This window comes from Triturus cristatus, chromosome 4_1 (genome assembly GCF_964204655.1).
Source record: "Triturus cristatus chromosome 4_1, aTriCri1.1, whole genome shotgun sequence".
Lineage (NCBI taxonomy): Eukaryota > Metazoa > Chordata > Amphibia > Caudata > Salamandridae > Triturus > Triturus cristatus.
In genome coordinates this window covers 653,924,936-653,943,172 of record NC_140585.1, presented here as the reverse complement: position 1 = coordinate 653,943,172, position 18,237 = coordinate 653,924,936, and the positions used below count along the sequence as shown (strand labels likewise).

At 41.7% G+C, this 18,237-nt stretch overlaps 1 protein-coding gene across 3 annotated transcripts in view; it reads right to left on the bottom strand.

Annotated features, from left to right (window-relative positions):
- The window catches only part of ADAMTS20 (ADAM metallopeptidase with thrombospondin type 1 motif 20), a 1,386,529-nt gene that overhangs the window by 117,484 nt on the left and 1,250,808 nt on the right, over nt 1-18,237 (bottom strand). For all 3 annotated transcript variants that reach the window (XM_085653052.1, XM_085653051.1, XM_085653053.1), the window contains 2 exons: nt 12,244-12,338; nt 4,537-4,631 (listed from right to left, as the gene is read on the bottom strand). In XM_085653052.1, coding sequence (XP_085509178.1) covers nt 4,537-4,631; nt 12,244-12,338 — 190 coding nt within the window. The remainder of the gene's footprint in view (nt 1-4,536; nt 4,632-12,243; nt 12,339-18,237) is intronic.

Here is an 18,237-nt window from a genome sequence, read left to right as displayed (position 1 = left end):
ATCATAGATCATTTACATAATTACAACGCGCAGCAAATGAGGTGCACTTTTACCGGAACGTACATCAGCCAATAAAAACAACATATTTGCTTCACACTACAGTACTACTAGTGCATGTTAAAACGAAATACTCACTTACTTTGCCTTTTGGGTTTATTGAGAGGCCTGCTGTTGAGTCATCGCGAAACACGCTGCTTACTTTTTGAGATGACTCCCTCGATTCATTCGACTCACTAGCACTGCTGCAGCTGCGCAGTACAGTATAGCGGGCAAAAAGTGGGAACACTGGTCTAAACTGCATTGATCCGGCTCAAGAGGAAAGACGATTCAGCGCCAAGGAGGAACGGATGGGGCCGAGCTAATGCATTTTTCAATTTTCAGTGATAGAGCACTAACGCTACTAATATTGCTATTTGTTCCTGTTGAGGTAGGGTCTTCACCCGGGCAGTTGAAGGCAGGCGTCAGCGGCTCCAAATTTAATTATTTACGCACAAATCGATATCGGTGTAGACCCGGCCCTAAGAAATAAGTGCCGGTAGTAAGCTCCGGAAAGCACCGGCACAAATTGAGCACTGCATTCTTTTCACATTACCAACAAGAGAAACTCATTTTCATAATATACCACCAAGGACATAAATGAATGCTAATCAAAACTGTTTTATGAACTGGCCTTATCACTTCTCTACATACCAATTCCATTTTGACAAATCAATCAACCGAGCTTCTTGGAGACCCAAGCATAAGGTATTTTGTTCAATTCAATCATGTTTTGCAATTTCATTAGAGACAAAGTAGAAAGCTTCAGAGACTCATTAAAAGTGTAGACTCTGCTTAGGTTTCGCAACAATTTTACCCAAGAAGCTCTGGGCATGTTCTTCCTTGTTCTCTCTACATGTCTCCAAATCACACAACTCATTGACTAAAGCTGACCAATATAAAAAGACTAATCATCGGTTTGCCATAAATACATTAAAAAGGAATACCATGCAAATATTCTTTCAGCTGTCAGGATAAATCCACATATATTACTCTCAAGATTCTGCTGAGCAATTTAAATAATATCATTATAGATTGAGGACTAAGCATTCAAGGGGTATCTCCATTCAAAATATGACTCATTGTGTGTGAACATTCCCCCTTGCTTCTCTAGATACAAAAGCCCCATTAACATTATTAGAATCTCATCTTCCACTTCCATGTTTCTTACAAAGAGTGTGCCTAAATTCAAGCAAATCACCTAGCATTAGGTTAAACTTATCAACATAAAAAGCAATCTCCCTAATATATAGGAAAATTATGTACAATTAACCAGAGGTGATGACCGAACTCAGAAGAGACTTATGTTATGTTACAAGGTTTTGTATAGCGTACAGCTGCCCCAGCAAAGGGGCGTCCCAGCACTGACCGGCAGGAATTGGGAGGCTACAGACTGATGGCAGAGCCTAAATCAAAGGTAAAAGGTGAGTTTTAGTGGCCTTGAAGAATTCCAAGTAGTTATCCATACTGTGATGTGTATAGGAAGAGAGTTCCAAAGTTTAGCAGCTAGGGAGCGGAAGGAACGTCCTCCTGCACGCACCCTCTTCACCCGGGGAACATCCGCCTGATGCTGGCCCATAGATCAAAGTTGGCGAGTGGGTGTATAGGGTAAGAGCAGGTTTGCCAGGATGCCTGGAGAGGAGAGATTCATAATTTTGAAGGCGAAGCAGAGGGACTTGAATTCGACACGCCTAGCCACCTGCAACCAATGTAGTTGGCGGATGGCGTTAGTTGTGGAAAAAGTTCTAGGAAGGCCAAGGAGAGTTCTAGCAGCCGCATTTTGAACCCTCTGCAGATGTAGAATTTCAGCCTTGTTAACCCCCAGGTAAAGAGAACTGGTATAATCTAACCTAGACATTATGGCGGCCTGGATGATGACTTGATGAATGGAAGGATCAAAGAAACCCAGCAGCGGCATGAGCCCACGCAGGAGTCCAAAGCAGGTTCCTGCAACTTTTTTGGTTTGGACCTGGAAACTGAGGGCTGAGTCTACCCATGCATCCAGATTTTTAACCACCTGTTTGGGGGCAGATGCACATCCCAAGGTTGCAGGCCACCAGCGCTCGCTCCACAGCTCAGAGTCTTTCCCTACCAGCAAAACCTCAGATTTGCTGGCGATAAGATCGAGACAGTTGGCAGTCATCCACTCTGCGACAGCTGCAAGATCTCTCCGGAACTTGAGAGCATCCTGTGTGGACTCGTCAGAGAGTGCTACTATCAACTGAGTATCATCAGCATAGGATACTACCGTTAGTCCTCAGCTCCTGGCCACAGCTGCTAACGGTTGGACATACAGATTGAATAGCGTAGGGCTCAACGCTAAGAGACTGGGAGAGAAAAGTGGGTCCACTTGAGGATGGGGAGTGGGAGGAGGCTCTACAGGCCCAAAGAGAGATTGCAATACTATCCGGGTTTCATCTGGTGTAGCTACAGATATTGCACCGATCATATTACACAAGGAAAGTCCTCCACAAATTGACGAGTGCGAGCTCCAGCACATGTAGCAGGGGATGCGATGAAGTGGGAGACTTCCTACGTAATGTCTGACCCTGTGTGAGGAATCAGCACTATTTGGAGATGGTGAGGAAGGACCCGTATGCAGCAACTGGGACAGTATGGTCAAAACTATGATAATTAATGTATGTAGCGATGATAGTGCACCAAAGTATACTAAGCTCCTACTGATGTTGGGACTTTAAGTGGCAAGGAGAAACATAGAAAAGAGCTGGGGGGCCCATGACACACTAGATATTCAAAAGTGTATGGAGGACATGGACTGGTGCATGCTGGCAGAGGAACATGTATAGGAAGGAAGGGAGTGCCCGAAAAAATGGGAGGGGTTCTGGAATCCTTGGCAACAATACAGGAGTACGACCATAAATCTATGACAAGTGAAAGGAAAGGGAACTGGTGTGAGCCTGAAGGGTGGGCAGGGCTGGGAAAAGGGGATAAGAGGAGCAAATTAACAAGTATTGGCGATATGTTGTAATTATAACCTGACAATGTTTGTAGCAATAGTGGCTGTCTTTCTTGTTGCAAAAATCAATAAAAATATCGATTTTTTAAATATACTAGCACAAGCATTTATTTCTGGGCTCAACCTACGAAATCAATGCAAAACAAATCAATAATACAATAAATAACAAAGTAACAAATAAAATATACAACATCAAAATACCTAACGTAATCACCAATAATAGAGCCAAGTTCGCAATATGCTTAATGTTCTTGACTCAAAAATGTGCCATTCAAATTTACCATCCTAACTGCACTCCTTATGAAACACTCAGTCTATTCCGCTCTAATCCATAGATGATGCCATTCACCACCCGTTAACTCCAGTCTATTTGGTTTCCAGAAAGAAATTGCACTGAAATGGCAAGGCAAATGTTGCAACTGGGATAACACTCATTCCCTTCTTTACTTACAGGTTTATGAAAACAATGGCTGTTCTTAGCTGCACACTTTGCTGGCCAGGCTTCTCTCTCACTTACAGAAAGGTTAGAGGCTGTTATTTCTAAAGCCTTCACCTTTAAAATCCCTCAAGACCCCTGTTATCTCTCCTAATTTTCAGCATGTACATGTAGCTTTTTAACAATTAACTAAAGTTCATTTGGTTTTCCTTCCGTTGTAATATTAGAGGACTGGATTATGAGGAGTTTACCGAAGATAAAGCTCTAAAGCAGAATTCTTGCTTCAATAACTCACCTTTTTTTCTAGGCACAGGCTTTATGTGGGTATTACATAAAGTTTGCGACATTTATCACACTAAAAATTAATCTTTCTAGGATTTAATCTGAGCATAGTGCAGCTGGGTCAGCTAATTGTAGCCCAAAACACAAGGACACCAGACTGTCATTTATCTAGGAACTTTTCCACTGTCTTCTAGTCTGAGTCAGGTTAAAGTTCACATCCCCCTTCATTATCTACACCTATCTATCAGGCCCCTCTATATCCTCATGAAGTAATTACTTTGTGCATCCCACACCAAGACCTTATGTAGGTTATCGAATACTTTCCACCACGACTAATTCATGTTTGTAAGGTCCAATCTCGGCTACTTGCCTACTTCTGCACCTACCATCTGAAGCTGACACCCATTAACAACAGAATGCTAGCATGTCCTCTTTCTTTCAAAAGTGTCATTAAATACAACCCAGTCACCTAAGTAATGTATTCAGAGACATGTCTTTTTCTAGAAGAATAGGTAATTGAACTTTGAATTCACAAGTAACATGAAGTTTCTGCAACAGAATTAGACCTAATCCCACAAATTTAAATTCACCAAAAGGGAGGGAGTAGTGCTGGGAGGCTTTTACATGGGAGCCATCGAAAATAAATGTCACGTGAGATAATGAAGGGAAAACCCTGTTACTGCAATTACTAAATAAAACTAAAACCACAATGATTAAATTAAAACATTGGCAAAAATTACATCCCTTTACATCCATTCTTAGATTGTCTCTTTTAAAAGAACTTTTTTTTTTCAGAGTTCAGCACCTGTAGCCGTATACTTCTGAGAAGTTGTCTGCTTCTCCTTTAGGCAATGTTATATATTCCTTTGGGCTATCTGACTGCATTCCCGAGCAATGAACCTGCAAAAGAAATTAAAAGCATTTTAAATGGTCTAAAAAAGTGAAAATCTGTTTAAAATCATTGAATCAGAGAAAAGGTTAAGTGCAGCCTGTGTCTGCCTGTTTACATCCCCCAGAACACTGCTACTTTAAAACCCCAGACAAGCTATCAGAACAGCGAGAAGCATGAAGATTCACTCATATAATTTAATATATAAATGTTTATAGCTCCCTCATGAGACCCTGAGAGATATGGGGTTCATAATCGTTTGCAACTGACGATCACATTTGTCAAAATATAGGTCAACACTATAATTTATGATGAACGCACTAAATAGTTTGAACCAAAAGCTGTTGTGGCAGAAATCTTCACTCCCCATATAGTCATATATTCTATGCCATTATAAAATACTGGTTGGGTTTGACCCAGTCTCTCAACCATCCTTGATCAATGAAATGTGCAGTATATTTTTAACACATGCATTTAGCGTTTTATGACTTTAGTAAAATAATGTAACATAAGTGACAAATGATTTACTTACCAGGTTTAAAAACAAGATGTTGCTAGATTGTTCCAGTCAGGTCACAAGACAGATTAGTGCATAAGAGACCTTGAAAGTAGAAAGCATGGAGAAGGTGGAGAACAGGACAATTGAGAGTACAGATGTGCACAATCAAAACGCCAACTCTCAGAGTCGCTTGAGCTGCCCCAGCTACAATAGGACATCCCTACCAGGAACACATCTGATTCATTACGGGAAAATGGGGTATATAAGATCCAACCTATGGAATTGCAAGCTGTATGGGAACTTAGTTGATAGCATACTTTCTATATGGCCAAGGTCCCTAACTTTTCTGCACTATCTTCCTAGTCCCTTTAAATCTTGACACAAGGAGACGGGTAAACAAAAAGGCTACACCCACCTTTCACAGGTGGCGGTCACTGCATCACAAGTAGCCCATATTTGAGTCTTTGTACAACTATTTTGTCTGGTGGAATTGGAACGAGTGGTCAGATCCTTGCCTGCACGCCATTTAAACCAGCCCATTTCAAATCGAGGGCAGGTACATCCATCTCCCTGTGGGAAAGTGGTGTGGCAAATTTGCTAAATTTCTACTTCTGCCAGGTTGTAAAAATCTGGGCATTAATGCTGACAAGATGAAGCCAGCTGACACAATTTTGACAAACTGGAAGAAATGGAAATTGGCTGCCACCAGAATGCATTCGGACATATTATGTTGTGGGGAGATGTATTGGGAGATAGGAACGTGCTACAGTACATAGTTCCCTTAGCACCCATTAAATATAGGTGAGCAATGGAAAAGGAGATATAACCCTCTGGCAACCTATGTTGCTGTTGCAACCTCACTAAAAGCATGGGAAATTTGCGTTGGGTGTTTCCCCTTAGTGTCAGCTATTTACACTTGGCACAGTTAGAATCAGCCTTTGTCTAGCCATATCAAATAACACCTTCAATCAATCCAATCAGAGTTAATCAAGCAGCAGTTGGTCATGTGTCTGAAACTAATACAAGACTAAAGTTTGCTGTTTGGAGATCAATCAAAGCTTACAGTTGGGCACAAGAGGCTGACCACTAGAGGAAAACCGTGTGCTAATAAATAACCATTGTTCTGATGTACAAATCTATTTTGTGGTCACAAATGCTCTGAATCATAAAATAGGTGTACTAATCCCTTATTAGGGGACTGTAAACTTTTACTGACTCCTGAAATGAGATTGTGAATGGATATCAATTCTCAAATTGGAAGGGACATGTTGTAGGTATCCCTTCCAAAATGCAAATCAGTATGAGATGTATCAATGTTTTGCAACTGTAATCTCATCCCAATACACTGAAAATTTACCACCTTCATAGTTGGGGTAGTAATGCATTCACAGAAGCGACCCATTCCCCTTTGTGAATAAAAAAAGTTTACTGGGGAGTAAACAGTGGTGCGGGGTACCACTGCCAACTTTCCAACAATGTCTTTTTACAAACTGATTTTTTTTAAACACAACCCATTTCCTTAAAGGAAAGCTAGAAGCATTAAAAAAAAACCTGTTTACATGGTAGTCTGCGGACCTCAGCAGGCCACCATCCTTGTGAAGACATCCAAGTGGAGTAAGTTGCAGTTTGCAAGCTACCTCATTAATAAGCATTAGGTGGGTCGGATTGCGACCCACTCTGAATGAGCATTTTCATCATTATTAAAATATTTTCAAAATTGGAATACAGATTTAATGTATTATTGACAAGAACACTGGTTGTAAATGGCTGCTGCAAGTGGTCATACATGTTATAGAAGAAAAGGTTGAATGCATTTCTGCAATGACACATCATAGGAACAGGATAGACATATTTTCTTAGAATGCCTTGCTTTATGCAAACTCAGTAGTCCCAAGACTAAACCAAATTTATAACAAACCAGTATGTGTCTTTCTAACGGACTGTGCATTCATCCATGATATGGGTCCAACTCGGCACAAGTCAATGTTAGAATAACATCTCAGAGATGTTTTCCTTGCTCCTCAGTCTCCTGATTACTGTAAAACGTGTCAATTATTTTCTTCTGGGGGGGGGGGGGACTATCTAATCAACTAAATACCTCTTCACATTCTAGTCTCCCCTGTAGTTTTTCATCACAGATAGATATGAGGCTGATAAAGAATATTCCAGGCCAAGAATGTTCTCTATAACCATTCTACTAAATTGTACATGTGGATTCAACCATAACAAATCATAAAATTAAAGGGATACATGGTAAATTATTGAAACAATTTTCTGGAAGACTGGGAATTGGAACAAAAAAATTAACAAGCCAAATTAAACTGGTTTCCCCACTTTTAAGTGGTTAGTTGCCTTTGTTATAATTTTGGGGTGTGTGTTCTTTATATGTATATGCAGGAGTAGGAGAATAAATAGCGTCCACTTTGGTCCATGGTAGAGAAGTGCCATTAAGACTGGGAAACAATTCAGAAAACATTTAAGCGAGCATATCTGGGTATTAAAATATATACCTCGGTTCCGGTCCTAAGGCTGGAAGAAGAGTTGATATCATAAGGTCCTATGATTCAAGTAGCTACCATTTTGATATGAAGATAATTGTTGGACTTGGTCCTCTCTGCAGGGTCTTCGCCAAAAGTTTTGCCTTCACTGCTATTTTTGCTAATACATTTTTGTTGGCCCTAGGACTCTGCAAACTCTACCATAGATAACCAGCACTAAAGTGCTAGTGCTCTCTACTTTAAACATGATGGAATTGTCTTACACCTGATTGGCATATTTCATTTAATTATAGGTCCCTTTAAAATGGTATACCATATACCAATGGCTGCTAAATTAATTGCTACTAGTGTGCCTAGAGGATATATTGTGCCACCCACTTTAGGAGCCCATTAAAACATATCCAGGTCTTCCATTGAAGCCTGTACGCCATTTCAAGCTGCCAATTCAACTTGTCAGAAAAGAATCCTTGCCGAGCCTTAAACTCCCTCTTTATTACATATAAATCGCCCCTAGAGTAGGCCCTAAACAGCCCATAGGGTAGGGTGCATTGTAATGAAAAACTTGGAAATGTACTTTTAAACTTTGCATGTTCCGGTAGTGAAAAACTCACAAAATAGTTTTAATACTGTGAGGCCTACCTTTCCCAAAGGATAACATTGAGTTACCTTATTACCTTTAATAACTGCAATTTAAAATCCTCTTTAATGGTAGTCAGATTTTAAGTCACAATTCTGAAAAATGCACATTTAGAAAGTTTGCATTTTATTGTCCTAACCATTTGGTGTCTGCAGCCTGATCATGGGTCACATGACTAGGTGTAGCGAGCAGCTGGTCTTTAAGTATTGATCCCCGACAGTGAGACAAAGAGACCATAGGTGTTGGTAAGATGGGCTACTCCGAGATAATGACGGGGAGGAGCTGTCATCTACCACACTTGCACATCACAAAGGCTCTGCCTGAGCCTCCACACAAAGGGCTGCACAGCTCCTGTAGGTAGTCTGGAGCCAGGGTCCCGAAGACACGGCACCTGTGCACTTTAAAGGACTGTCTCTAGAAGCTTCCTCCCAATTCAAAGTCACAACTAGGTATAAATACTGGACCCCAGACACCAACTCTTCAGTACACTTCAGGACCTGTGGAAACTCTACCAGGAAGAAGGAATGCTGTGCTGCTGAAAGGATGGTCAGTCTGTTGGACTACTGCTCTGAAGGACCGCTGCCCTGCTTTCCAGCCAGCATCAAAATAGAGGGTGTGGATGTTGGTACGGTGGGCCATCTCTGACTTGATCGAGGGCACAGCTGTTACCTACCACACTGCACTAAGGACTTCACACTAGCCTATTGTGCCCCCAAACAGACAGGGACTTGGTCAGGGAGGCAGGGAATTACAGACACCTATGTAAGGGGAAAATCCAGAAGACTCTCCTGCTTTAAAGTGGGCATCACTTATAAATATCGGACCCTCAGACCCACACTTCATATCAATTCTGGACCTATGGAAGACTCAGAAGAAGGACTTCTCTGCTGCTCTCCTACAAGACCTGCTGCTCTGCTACCCTGCTGCTCTGCTGCCTGAGTGAGAAGGACTGGACCTCCACCTTGAACCCAGGACCATCAAAGTGACTCCAAGGGCTTGTTGGCGGTCCTCCTAATCAGAGCCTCAAGGACAGAAAAGTCCCCAACTATCCTGAAACCAGCTCTTGAACTCTGCCTGCTGTGAGTCCTAGTCTCCCAAGTGGTGCCCCTCCAGACCTGGACCCTTGAAGTGGAGCTAAAGGTGCTTTGCCAGGCCAGTTGTGGATTTCACCAGAAGTAATGCAGTGCAACATAAACCCGATGAAGCCTTGCAGCACCTCATCGGAACCGGTGCAGCTCGAAGTAGACTTGATGCAAGCCGCATCACAACCCTCACAGTTCTACATCAGAACCGATGCAGCCTCGATGCAAGCCCACATCACAGCCCTCGCAGCTCCTCATCGGAACTGATACAGTGTGACGCAGCCTCGACACAAGCCCACATCGTAGCCCTCGCAGCTCATCAGAACTCCCACTGGGCGACACAATGTTTCGCATCCCGGAGTCAAGATACAATCATCAATGGGCCTAACTTGGTCCATGTATCCAGCCCACACTCCATCGGCAGCGCCTTAACTTGTTAAATTGTCCTGGTCAGGTGCGACCAGACATTCACAGTTGGCACTATGTGCTTTTAAGCACTACTTTTACCCATTCTCCTAAAATTAACTATCTGCAATTCTACTAATTGGAATTTTGTCTTTTTGGTGTCATATAAATTATTAAAATGCATTCTATTTTTCTAAATTGGTTTGGGATTTCTCTTGTGCTATGTTCTCACTTTATTATTGTTTAAGTGCTGAATAAATACTTTACACATTCCTCTAAGTTAAGCCAGACTGCTTTTGTGCCAAGCTACCACAGGGTTAAGCACAGGTTAATTCAGTGACTTTAGTGTATAACCCTGATGGGGATTGTGTCTGTTGCCAGAGAAGCCTTACACCCTCCTCAACAAACAACAGGATATCTCACAATGATAATCTCAATATTATCAGTGCACTAAATAAGAAGATGGGGTATGATGGGCTGATATCTTTACAGTAGCTTGCAAATGTTAAAAATAATCTGGAGTTGTGACGTAAACAGGAAAAAAAATAGTAATAAAGAACAGGACACCAGTGTTTAATTTGAGCTGGTTGTTACCGGCACTTATTTTTTGGGCACTGGCACTTATTGTTTAGAATCAGCATCTTTTTTTCCGGATCAAATATTTACCAAGTGCAAGTGAGCGAATAATGCACAGATTGGAATGACAGTGGAGGAGAAACACAAAGGGAAAAAAACAGTAACCTGTGAATGTGAGATGAAGGGGCAGGGAGCATCTGCTGGTTGAATAAAGAGGCAGGTGGTGGATTCAAGACTACCTGCCTTGGTATTCGGCGTGCCAATATTTAATTGCACCAGCTGCGGAGTTCTGAGCAGACCTTTGGTCACCGGTACCCTTTATTTTACAAATGAAGCACTGCAGGCTACACTTTATGACTGGACGTCTACCCTATGATTCAACTTCTTGACCTCTTATAATGCAAATTAGTTTCCTTTTGAAAGGGCTGGCTATATCGGACATCTGCTTTTGCACAATCTAACAGCCACAGTGAGCAAGTTTAGGTTGAAATCGGGAACTAGGATTCCAAATTGAGGATTGCCGAACATATCATGCACTTTCTCCTGATTTGTAATCCTTATGAATAGATTACAAGGTGACTCATTAGGCCAGGTCTACTGAAGATGTTAACTGAAGTAACATTTCTTAAAAATTGGATAATGACTTGGCTCATTTTGTTGATTATATTAATATTGAATACATGTGTCACTGTATATTCTATTAACTACTGTGATTTCATTTGTAAAATGTTACGTACTAAAGTTATTTTTATGGCATTGTCATTATGTTTTAATAGCTAAATCTGAATGCATTTGTTGTACTACCACTACTACTTAAGAAATGTTAGTTCAGCTATTTCCACCATTCATTTTTCTATAGCAATCTTTATTGAATGTTTAACTTTTTACATATGGAAACATAACAAATAAAGCTGAAGGGCAAATAACAGGATCTAGTAAGGTAAATGATGCTGTCTTTTCAAAATGCAGGAGCCAGATATGGGTGCACACCACCTATCACTTTTTTATTATCTCAACAGCATTAAGTTGATTGAGGTCCAATATCTATCTCCTGGGACAGTGGGAGCTCTTCTTTTTTGATAAAATTAGTAAATTGCAAGATGGGTTGTTGGTGTGCCTTTAAATACTTATCACTGTGCTGAAGTAGTGTGTGCACAATAGAATAATTGAACTGATTGGGTAATAGTGACAAGTTTAAGGTTGTTCTGGTGTTCGTGAAAAGTCAGTGCACACAGATAAAGGATATCGGGAAATATTGGTACCTTTTCCAAAAACATGAAGTCTTGTTGCTTTATTATTGATGGCATGCTAGGCGGAGAATAAGTAGACCAATATGTCAACTAAAGTAGCTATATGTTACCATCCATATCAAGATGATAAAATAAACAATGACTTACAACAGTCAATGTCTTTGGATCCCATCAAAGTCCTTGTCACTCCTCCAGTGTTTTTGGTAGATTTCCATCTCTATTAATATATTTAAGTATTATCCTGTGGGAAACTGGGGGAATATATATTTTTTTCAGATTTGTGGCAGAGTGGAAATATGATCCTTCCTGAAACGTTATATCAGTGCTAAATTGATAAATACTGTGGACACATTGAAATTAAAAAAATCTCCCAGTATATATTTTAGCTACAAAAAAACATCAGTTGTGTATTACCTGGATGTTTAATTACCGGATATTGTTAAAGTGATACATGTTATACACTGCTTCCGGAGATAAATGCTTTGGCACAAAAGCACAAATTTGCCCTTATTGGATTACCAGCATTCGTACAGTATCCTAAGTACCACATGGCTCTATAACAGCCACACCAGGATAAACAGTTTGAGTGTCATTCTGATGTTGCTAAAGCAAGCATCTCAGGCAATTTGTAAAATGCTAAGTAAGGGTATAATTCATGCATGTTGCTTTAGCACACCTTGATATCTTGACCTTTGAGAGTCAGAAGAAATTCACCGTCCTTTCTTATATTTTTCTTCATCTGTAGTTCTTTGCAAGTGGCGAAGATTTCACCTTTGAATAAAATACAAAAAAAGAATTGGCAGTCAAGAACAACACAGTATGAAGGAAGGACTATACCATAGTTTGCATTAAACACTTTTTAGTGGCGAAGTACATTATGGTGTTACAATGCTGTGCTAGTGGAAAACAATTCAAGTAGGGATTCAAGTAGGACTTCACAAAATTCCATGAACATGTTACACTCTTACTCATTTAGAGCAAAATGTGAGTATCTCGTGTGACTTTTTTCAGTTGAGTGCATACTTCATAGAAAAAAAGAGACAAGGAATGCCAGCAGAAACTGGGTTCAGCACACGATTTCTCTTAGTGGGACTTTTTCTGCAAAAAGAAGACTCCTGAAAGCAAATGATCATCAAAAATTGCAAAATGCAACATTTGTCAAGATTTTACTAATATTGCTTAATACAAAATCCCAAAATGAAATGAACTTTGGTGCCATCATTAAAATTTCGCCAATGCCTATTCACACAAGTAGGAAACAACATGTTTGATTATGCAGAACCACAGGCAGCAGTTTTCGATCCTGAAGACTTTTAAAATCAGGAGTGTTATCCAGAGGCGGCTCCTCCACTAAGGCTAAGGTGGAGGAGCGTTGCCCCACTGTTCTCAGAGCAGAAAAAATGAAAAATAAAATGATAATAACATTGTTATTATCATTTTATTTTTAGCAGCTATAGGGCTGGGTTAGGGTGGGCAGGGCTGGTGTCACAGCCTGGGAGGACTATTGGTTTGTGCCCAATAAGTGCACATAATGGTTTGTCTGACCGTCTTGGGCCAGCCAAACAGTCATGCACACTTAGCATGTTCTCCACCTGGCCTGTAATACACCGCCTGAGTGGAGAACATGCACAGCCTCCCAGTCCCTATTATTATTATTATGTGTTCTTATATAGCGCTCAACTTACCCTTGGGCATCTTGGCGCTTGCATTGGGAACCCGTCATGGTTTTTCCCTGTGAGATAACCTGTACTGGGCATCCCCAAGGTGAAAGCCAGGCATCCCGCCGCGGGGGGGCCATTGTGGAGATTAAGCAAGCTTGTTGCCCAGAGCTGCATAGTGTGAACTAATGCTTAGAGTGGGCACCGAAGCGAGAATTATCGAGTCTGTGGACAATTGGGCTCCAGACCCTGCCGCGTCGGGAATTGAACCCTGGTCCCAGGTCTGACCTCTGCTTCAGGGTATGCCTCCTCTAACCAGTGAGCTACACTAATCCATCCACTAAACCTATCTGAGCGCCAAACCACAGTGCTCAGACCAGTCGTCACAACACTGCATTGCAGCATCGTGAGTGGCTTAGGGGAGCCTGTGTGCCTCCTGCTTCCAGGACTTGCCAGTAAAAGAAGCAACGACGGAGGAGAAACGGCAGGCGTGAGGAGGTAAGTGTTTTTTAAATTTTGTTCCTCCATGTCTCACCACCCTGTTGCCCGCCAGCTGCCACTGGTGTTATCAAGAGAAACAGAGTGAAGGATAGATATTTGAAAACATGTCAGTATCGTAGAAAGTTCAATGGTTTATTCATTGATTTAAAAAAGAGACATTTTATGATGGAGAAAAAAAGGTGGTTGGTTGGAAAAAAACTATTAAAAACCAAAAGGAACAGCATGAAAACAAAATATTTGAACAATCTTACAGCATATGTCAATAGGACGAAATCTCACATATATTCATGTGGTGTTTCATGAGAGGGTCTGAAGATTTGTGCGCTGCGCGACATTGTTTTAGGCAGAAGGAAGAAAAAACTGTGCAAATTCTACACCACCTGAATTTAATTACTGTTCATTTGCAAGTCACTGGTTTCTCTTTGCAATTGCATCGCAATTCCAAAAAGGTAAATTCTCATGGTGACAGTGTGGGGAAGGATGGTCTCTGGAAAACAGGAGTTGACAATGGGAGCACTTGGCGCAGACATTGTACTATTAGTAAAAAATAAGTGGAGAGATCTTTACAGTATGAAGTTGCAAGTGAAAGGTCAAAACAGAAGGTCAACCTTTGGAGTACAGAGGCAGAAAGAAGTCAGATCTTTCATGGAAGCTGGCTCATACCAGATCTGAGTCAACGGTAGCTAACTTGTATGTATAAAATATTTATAAAGTGCACTATCACTCCAAAGGAGCATTTTGGTGCTGTGCAGAGGGGAGGAAAAGAACTCAAGACTGCTGCAAACAAAGGCAGGATCAGATAAGCGAGAGGCACAGGGAGTCTGGGGCAGCAAAGATCCACATTTTCAGCAATTTACTAAAGGCGGATTCTGAATGTGTGAGCCTGAGATGGCCAGGAAGCAAGTTCCAGGCTTTTGCTCAGAGGATAGCTACAGATTTTACACCTAAAAGGAGGACCTTGTGGGCTGCTGAGGCAGAAGACTGGCGAGGTAGCTTTAGCACCAGACGTGCTGCAGCATGTTGTACTGTCTGCAGTTTTAAAAAAATTGTCTTATTGGTCCCTGCATACAGGCTATTGCAATAATCCAATCTCGAAGTAATGAGAGATATGGCCACTGTTTTTCTTGCTGTATACGGTATCAAGTTAAAAACCTTTTTTTAAGGTTTTAACAAACTGGAAAAACTTCGCAGCCACCACTTGCGTTTGAGGGTGGAAACAAAGTTATGTATCAAATTTTACTCTTAGATTATTTACCACCTCCACTGTGTCTAACGGAGGGGGAATATCTTTTGGTCACCATAATCTAGTGTTAAAGGATGGGCCTTTCCAAGTAGCATGATCCAGGTTTTCAGTATTACATTTAAGGTCATTGAATTGCACCCAGCAGATTACTTCTGCAAAACATAATTGCAACTGCTCTTCTGCAATGGTAGAATTCTGGTCAAGCACTAGGATCAACTGAGTATCATCAGCATATGAGGTGGTTTCAATGTTGAAGGAGGATATCAATTCTATAAGGGGGGCCATTTATACATTGAACAGAACCGGGCTGAGGGCGGTTCCCTGCGGAACACCAGATTTCAGTGTTTTTTTAGTGGCCAAGAGTAACCACTTGCCTATGGTTGGTAATGAAAGACTTTAGCCAGGACAAGGCTAGGAGGGAAATACCACAACTCTTCAGACGATGTACTAACATATTGTGAGAGATGGTATTAAATGCAACTGATAGATCTAAGATAATCAGTACTGCATTTTTCCCAATGTCCAAAGCAAATTTGAGGGTCTCTGTAATTTCTAGCTGTCCGGATTCAGTGGAATGGTTAGGTTGAAACTGACAAGGGTGCAGAATATTGGCCTCTTCTAGGAAGATGGTCAGTTGGCTATTAACCAATTTCTTTGTGATCTTACTTAGGCAAGGTAACAAAGAGATGGGCCAGAAGGTTGGAGAGAGCTGTAGGGTCTGTTAATTGATTTTTTTAAGAGGTTTTCAGCAGCAATTTTCCAATCAGTGGGAACTTCTGCAGTTAAAAGGGAGGAATTCATTACATCATTGATAACCAGATTAATGACATCTATGATAGCATGTAGCACTTCCGGAGGGCATGTGTCAAAGGGTGAACCGGATTTGCAGGAGAGGATGGCTTGGCGTGATTGATCTAAGCTGATGGTAAGAAAGTCTGAAGATTAGGACCGGCCTTGTGGGCACTTATAATATATCTGTGGGGAGGGCATATACAATGTTAAAATCTATTTGTAACCTTTGAATTTTTTGTTTAAAAAAAGTGGCAATATTGTTACATAATGTTTATGAAGGGGGATGTCTTGGTTTATTTTAGGATGAGTAAATAATTTCACAATTTTAAAAATAGATTTTTGGTCTGATTTGGCTGTCGTTAGTAGGTTCGTATAATAAGCTTTTTTTTCAACTATGATTTGTTTGTGATAGGCTTTCAGAGCCATTCTGAACTGGGTTAATTCGTCTGACTTGTATCCTTTCTGCTTTTTCATCTAGTTGTCTACAAAGAAGATGTAAGTCAGCTAGCTTTTGGGTATAACAAGGGGATGATGCTTTAGTGGTCCAAGGGGATGATACTTTAGTGGTCGGTATCTTTTTCAGAGGACATGGGTGCGCAAATATATTGTATATTGCTGAGTGTGGTCATCCAAGAGTTAAACCTCTGGGTATCTAGGGATGTGTTGCCTTATAAAGTAGGTCTAAGCCCTAACGCACAATCAGTTAGATCAGGGTGATTTAGCATACTACACCATTTGCGAACTGTCCTAGGGGCACTAGTGGTGAGGGCCAGTGAGGGATTAGTATGACACCCTATAATTCCAAACTGAATAAATTTATGGTCAGGTACCATCATCGGGGATAACAGTTAAAGAGCCTAAGTGTGAGCAAATCCCAGATACGTCCGGCTCAGTGTGTTGGGGAACACACCATATGTTCTAGACCCAGAGTATCAATGGTGTCCAAGAGGTTTCTACCTCCGGGTTCATTCCTACATTCTAAGTGGAGGTTAAAATCCCCCAATAAAGTAAAATTTGAATATCTAAGAATTAAGGGACCTAAGGTTTCCCCCAGTGATTCTAGGAATAAAGAGTTAGGGCCAGGTGGGCGATAAAACAGAACTCCAAAAAATGAGATTGAACCGTCAACTTAGAAGCAAAAGCCCAGGCTTTCTGCTCCTTTAAGGTTATGGAGCTCAAACAAAGAGCATTTAAGAGAGTTGTGATAAATTATGGCAAGACCTCCTCCCCATGATTCAGTCTGATCCTGTCTGTGTATTAACTATCCCGGCGGAAGGGCCTGCTTAATATCCAGGTTACACCAATCTTTAAGCCACGTTTCCGTGATGAACAGAAAATCTAAATGAAATTCCAAAATAATTTCATGGGCATTTTGAGCATGCTTGCTCAAGGAGCGAGCGTTAATCAGGCCACCCAACATTGAGTTCGATGGGACCCTATTCGCTTCAACATATTCAATAGATGGACTCAGTACTGATTTACAGTTACTTCAGGAAACGGGACCTTCCCATAGTTCAGGATTAAAATAAAAAACACAATTATGGTGTGAATTGTTGAAGGAGAGTAAATAATCTCTCGTCATAATCATACCGGGTTCAAATTGGGCAGCATTCCTGGCGCTGACCGCGTTCCGGACTCGGACGGACTTGCCTTTGGTGCGCCTTTGGCACGGCTGCAGTGGCAGGCACATTAAATAGCTTGTGCCCGTCAACCGCTAGAACGCTGACCTACAAGATGGCCGCTCTTCCGGTCACCCTATCACCCACAAGAGAGGGGGAACAAAGTACACAGTGACTGGAGTACCGGGAAGGGCATCAGCTAGCGTATCTAATGGAATGGTTACAGCCACGTTTAGGATCTCAGAGAATGTTGTGGAAATTTAGTTCGTATCTGAACATTATCTGCGCCATCTTGTCTCTCCCCACGCGCCACACTCAGAAAACGCGCGACGGCCATTTTAGGCACCATGGTCTCATTGCCGATCGCCAGCGTGGCCCATCAGGCGCTGCAAACGTCCCTTGCGCGCCGGCCACCCCCCCGCTCTCTCATACATGGGCCATAAACCCTCTCCTTCTGCGCGACCCTGCCATGGAACCACATCCCGCGCCTGACCAACACCTCCTTTCATCCCATACATGGTCATACATCCTTTTGATAACCCCCTTCCTCTGCGCCCGATTGTCCGAACCGATCCCAGGCCATCACCTAGCCCTGCGGATGCAGTTTATTGCCCCTACTGTAAGGGAAACACCTCACATCAAAGGGATTACAGTAGATCAAGGCCCCCACCCCCTGAGACCCGATCAGTCGCACACACCCCTGGGAATTGGCGGAATGTCCAGCTGTGTGATAGCCATCTCCTACTGTGGGTGGGGTGGGGACTTCTACTGTAGACATGTGTGGGAACAAGCTTGAAGTGGGGATTCCAAGGATGTCTTTCCGTACATCAAAGTCTCAACAAGAATGTATCACATGT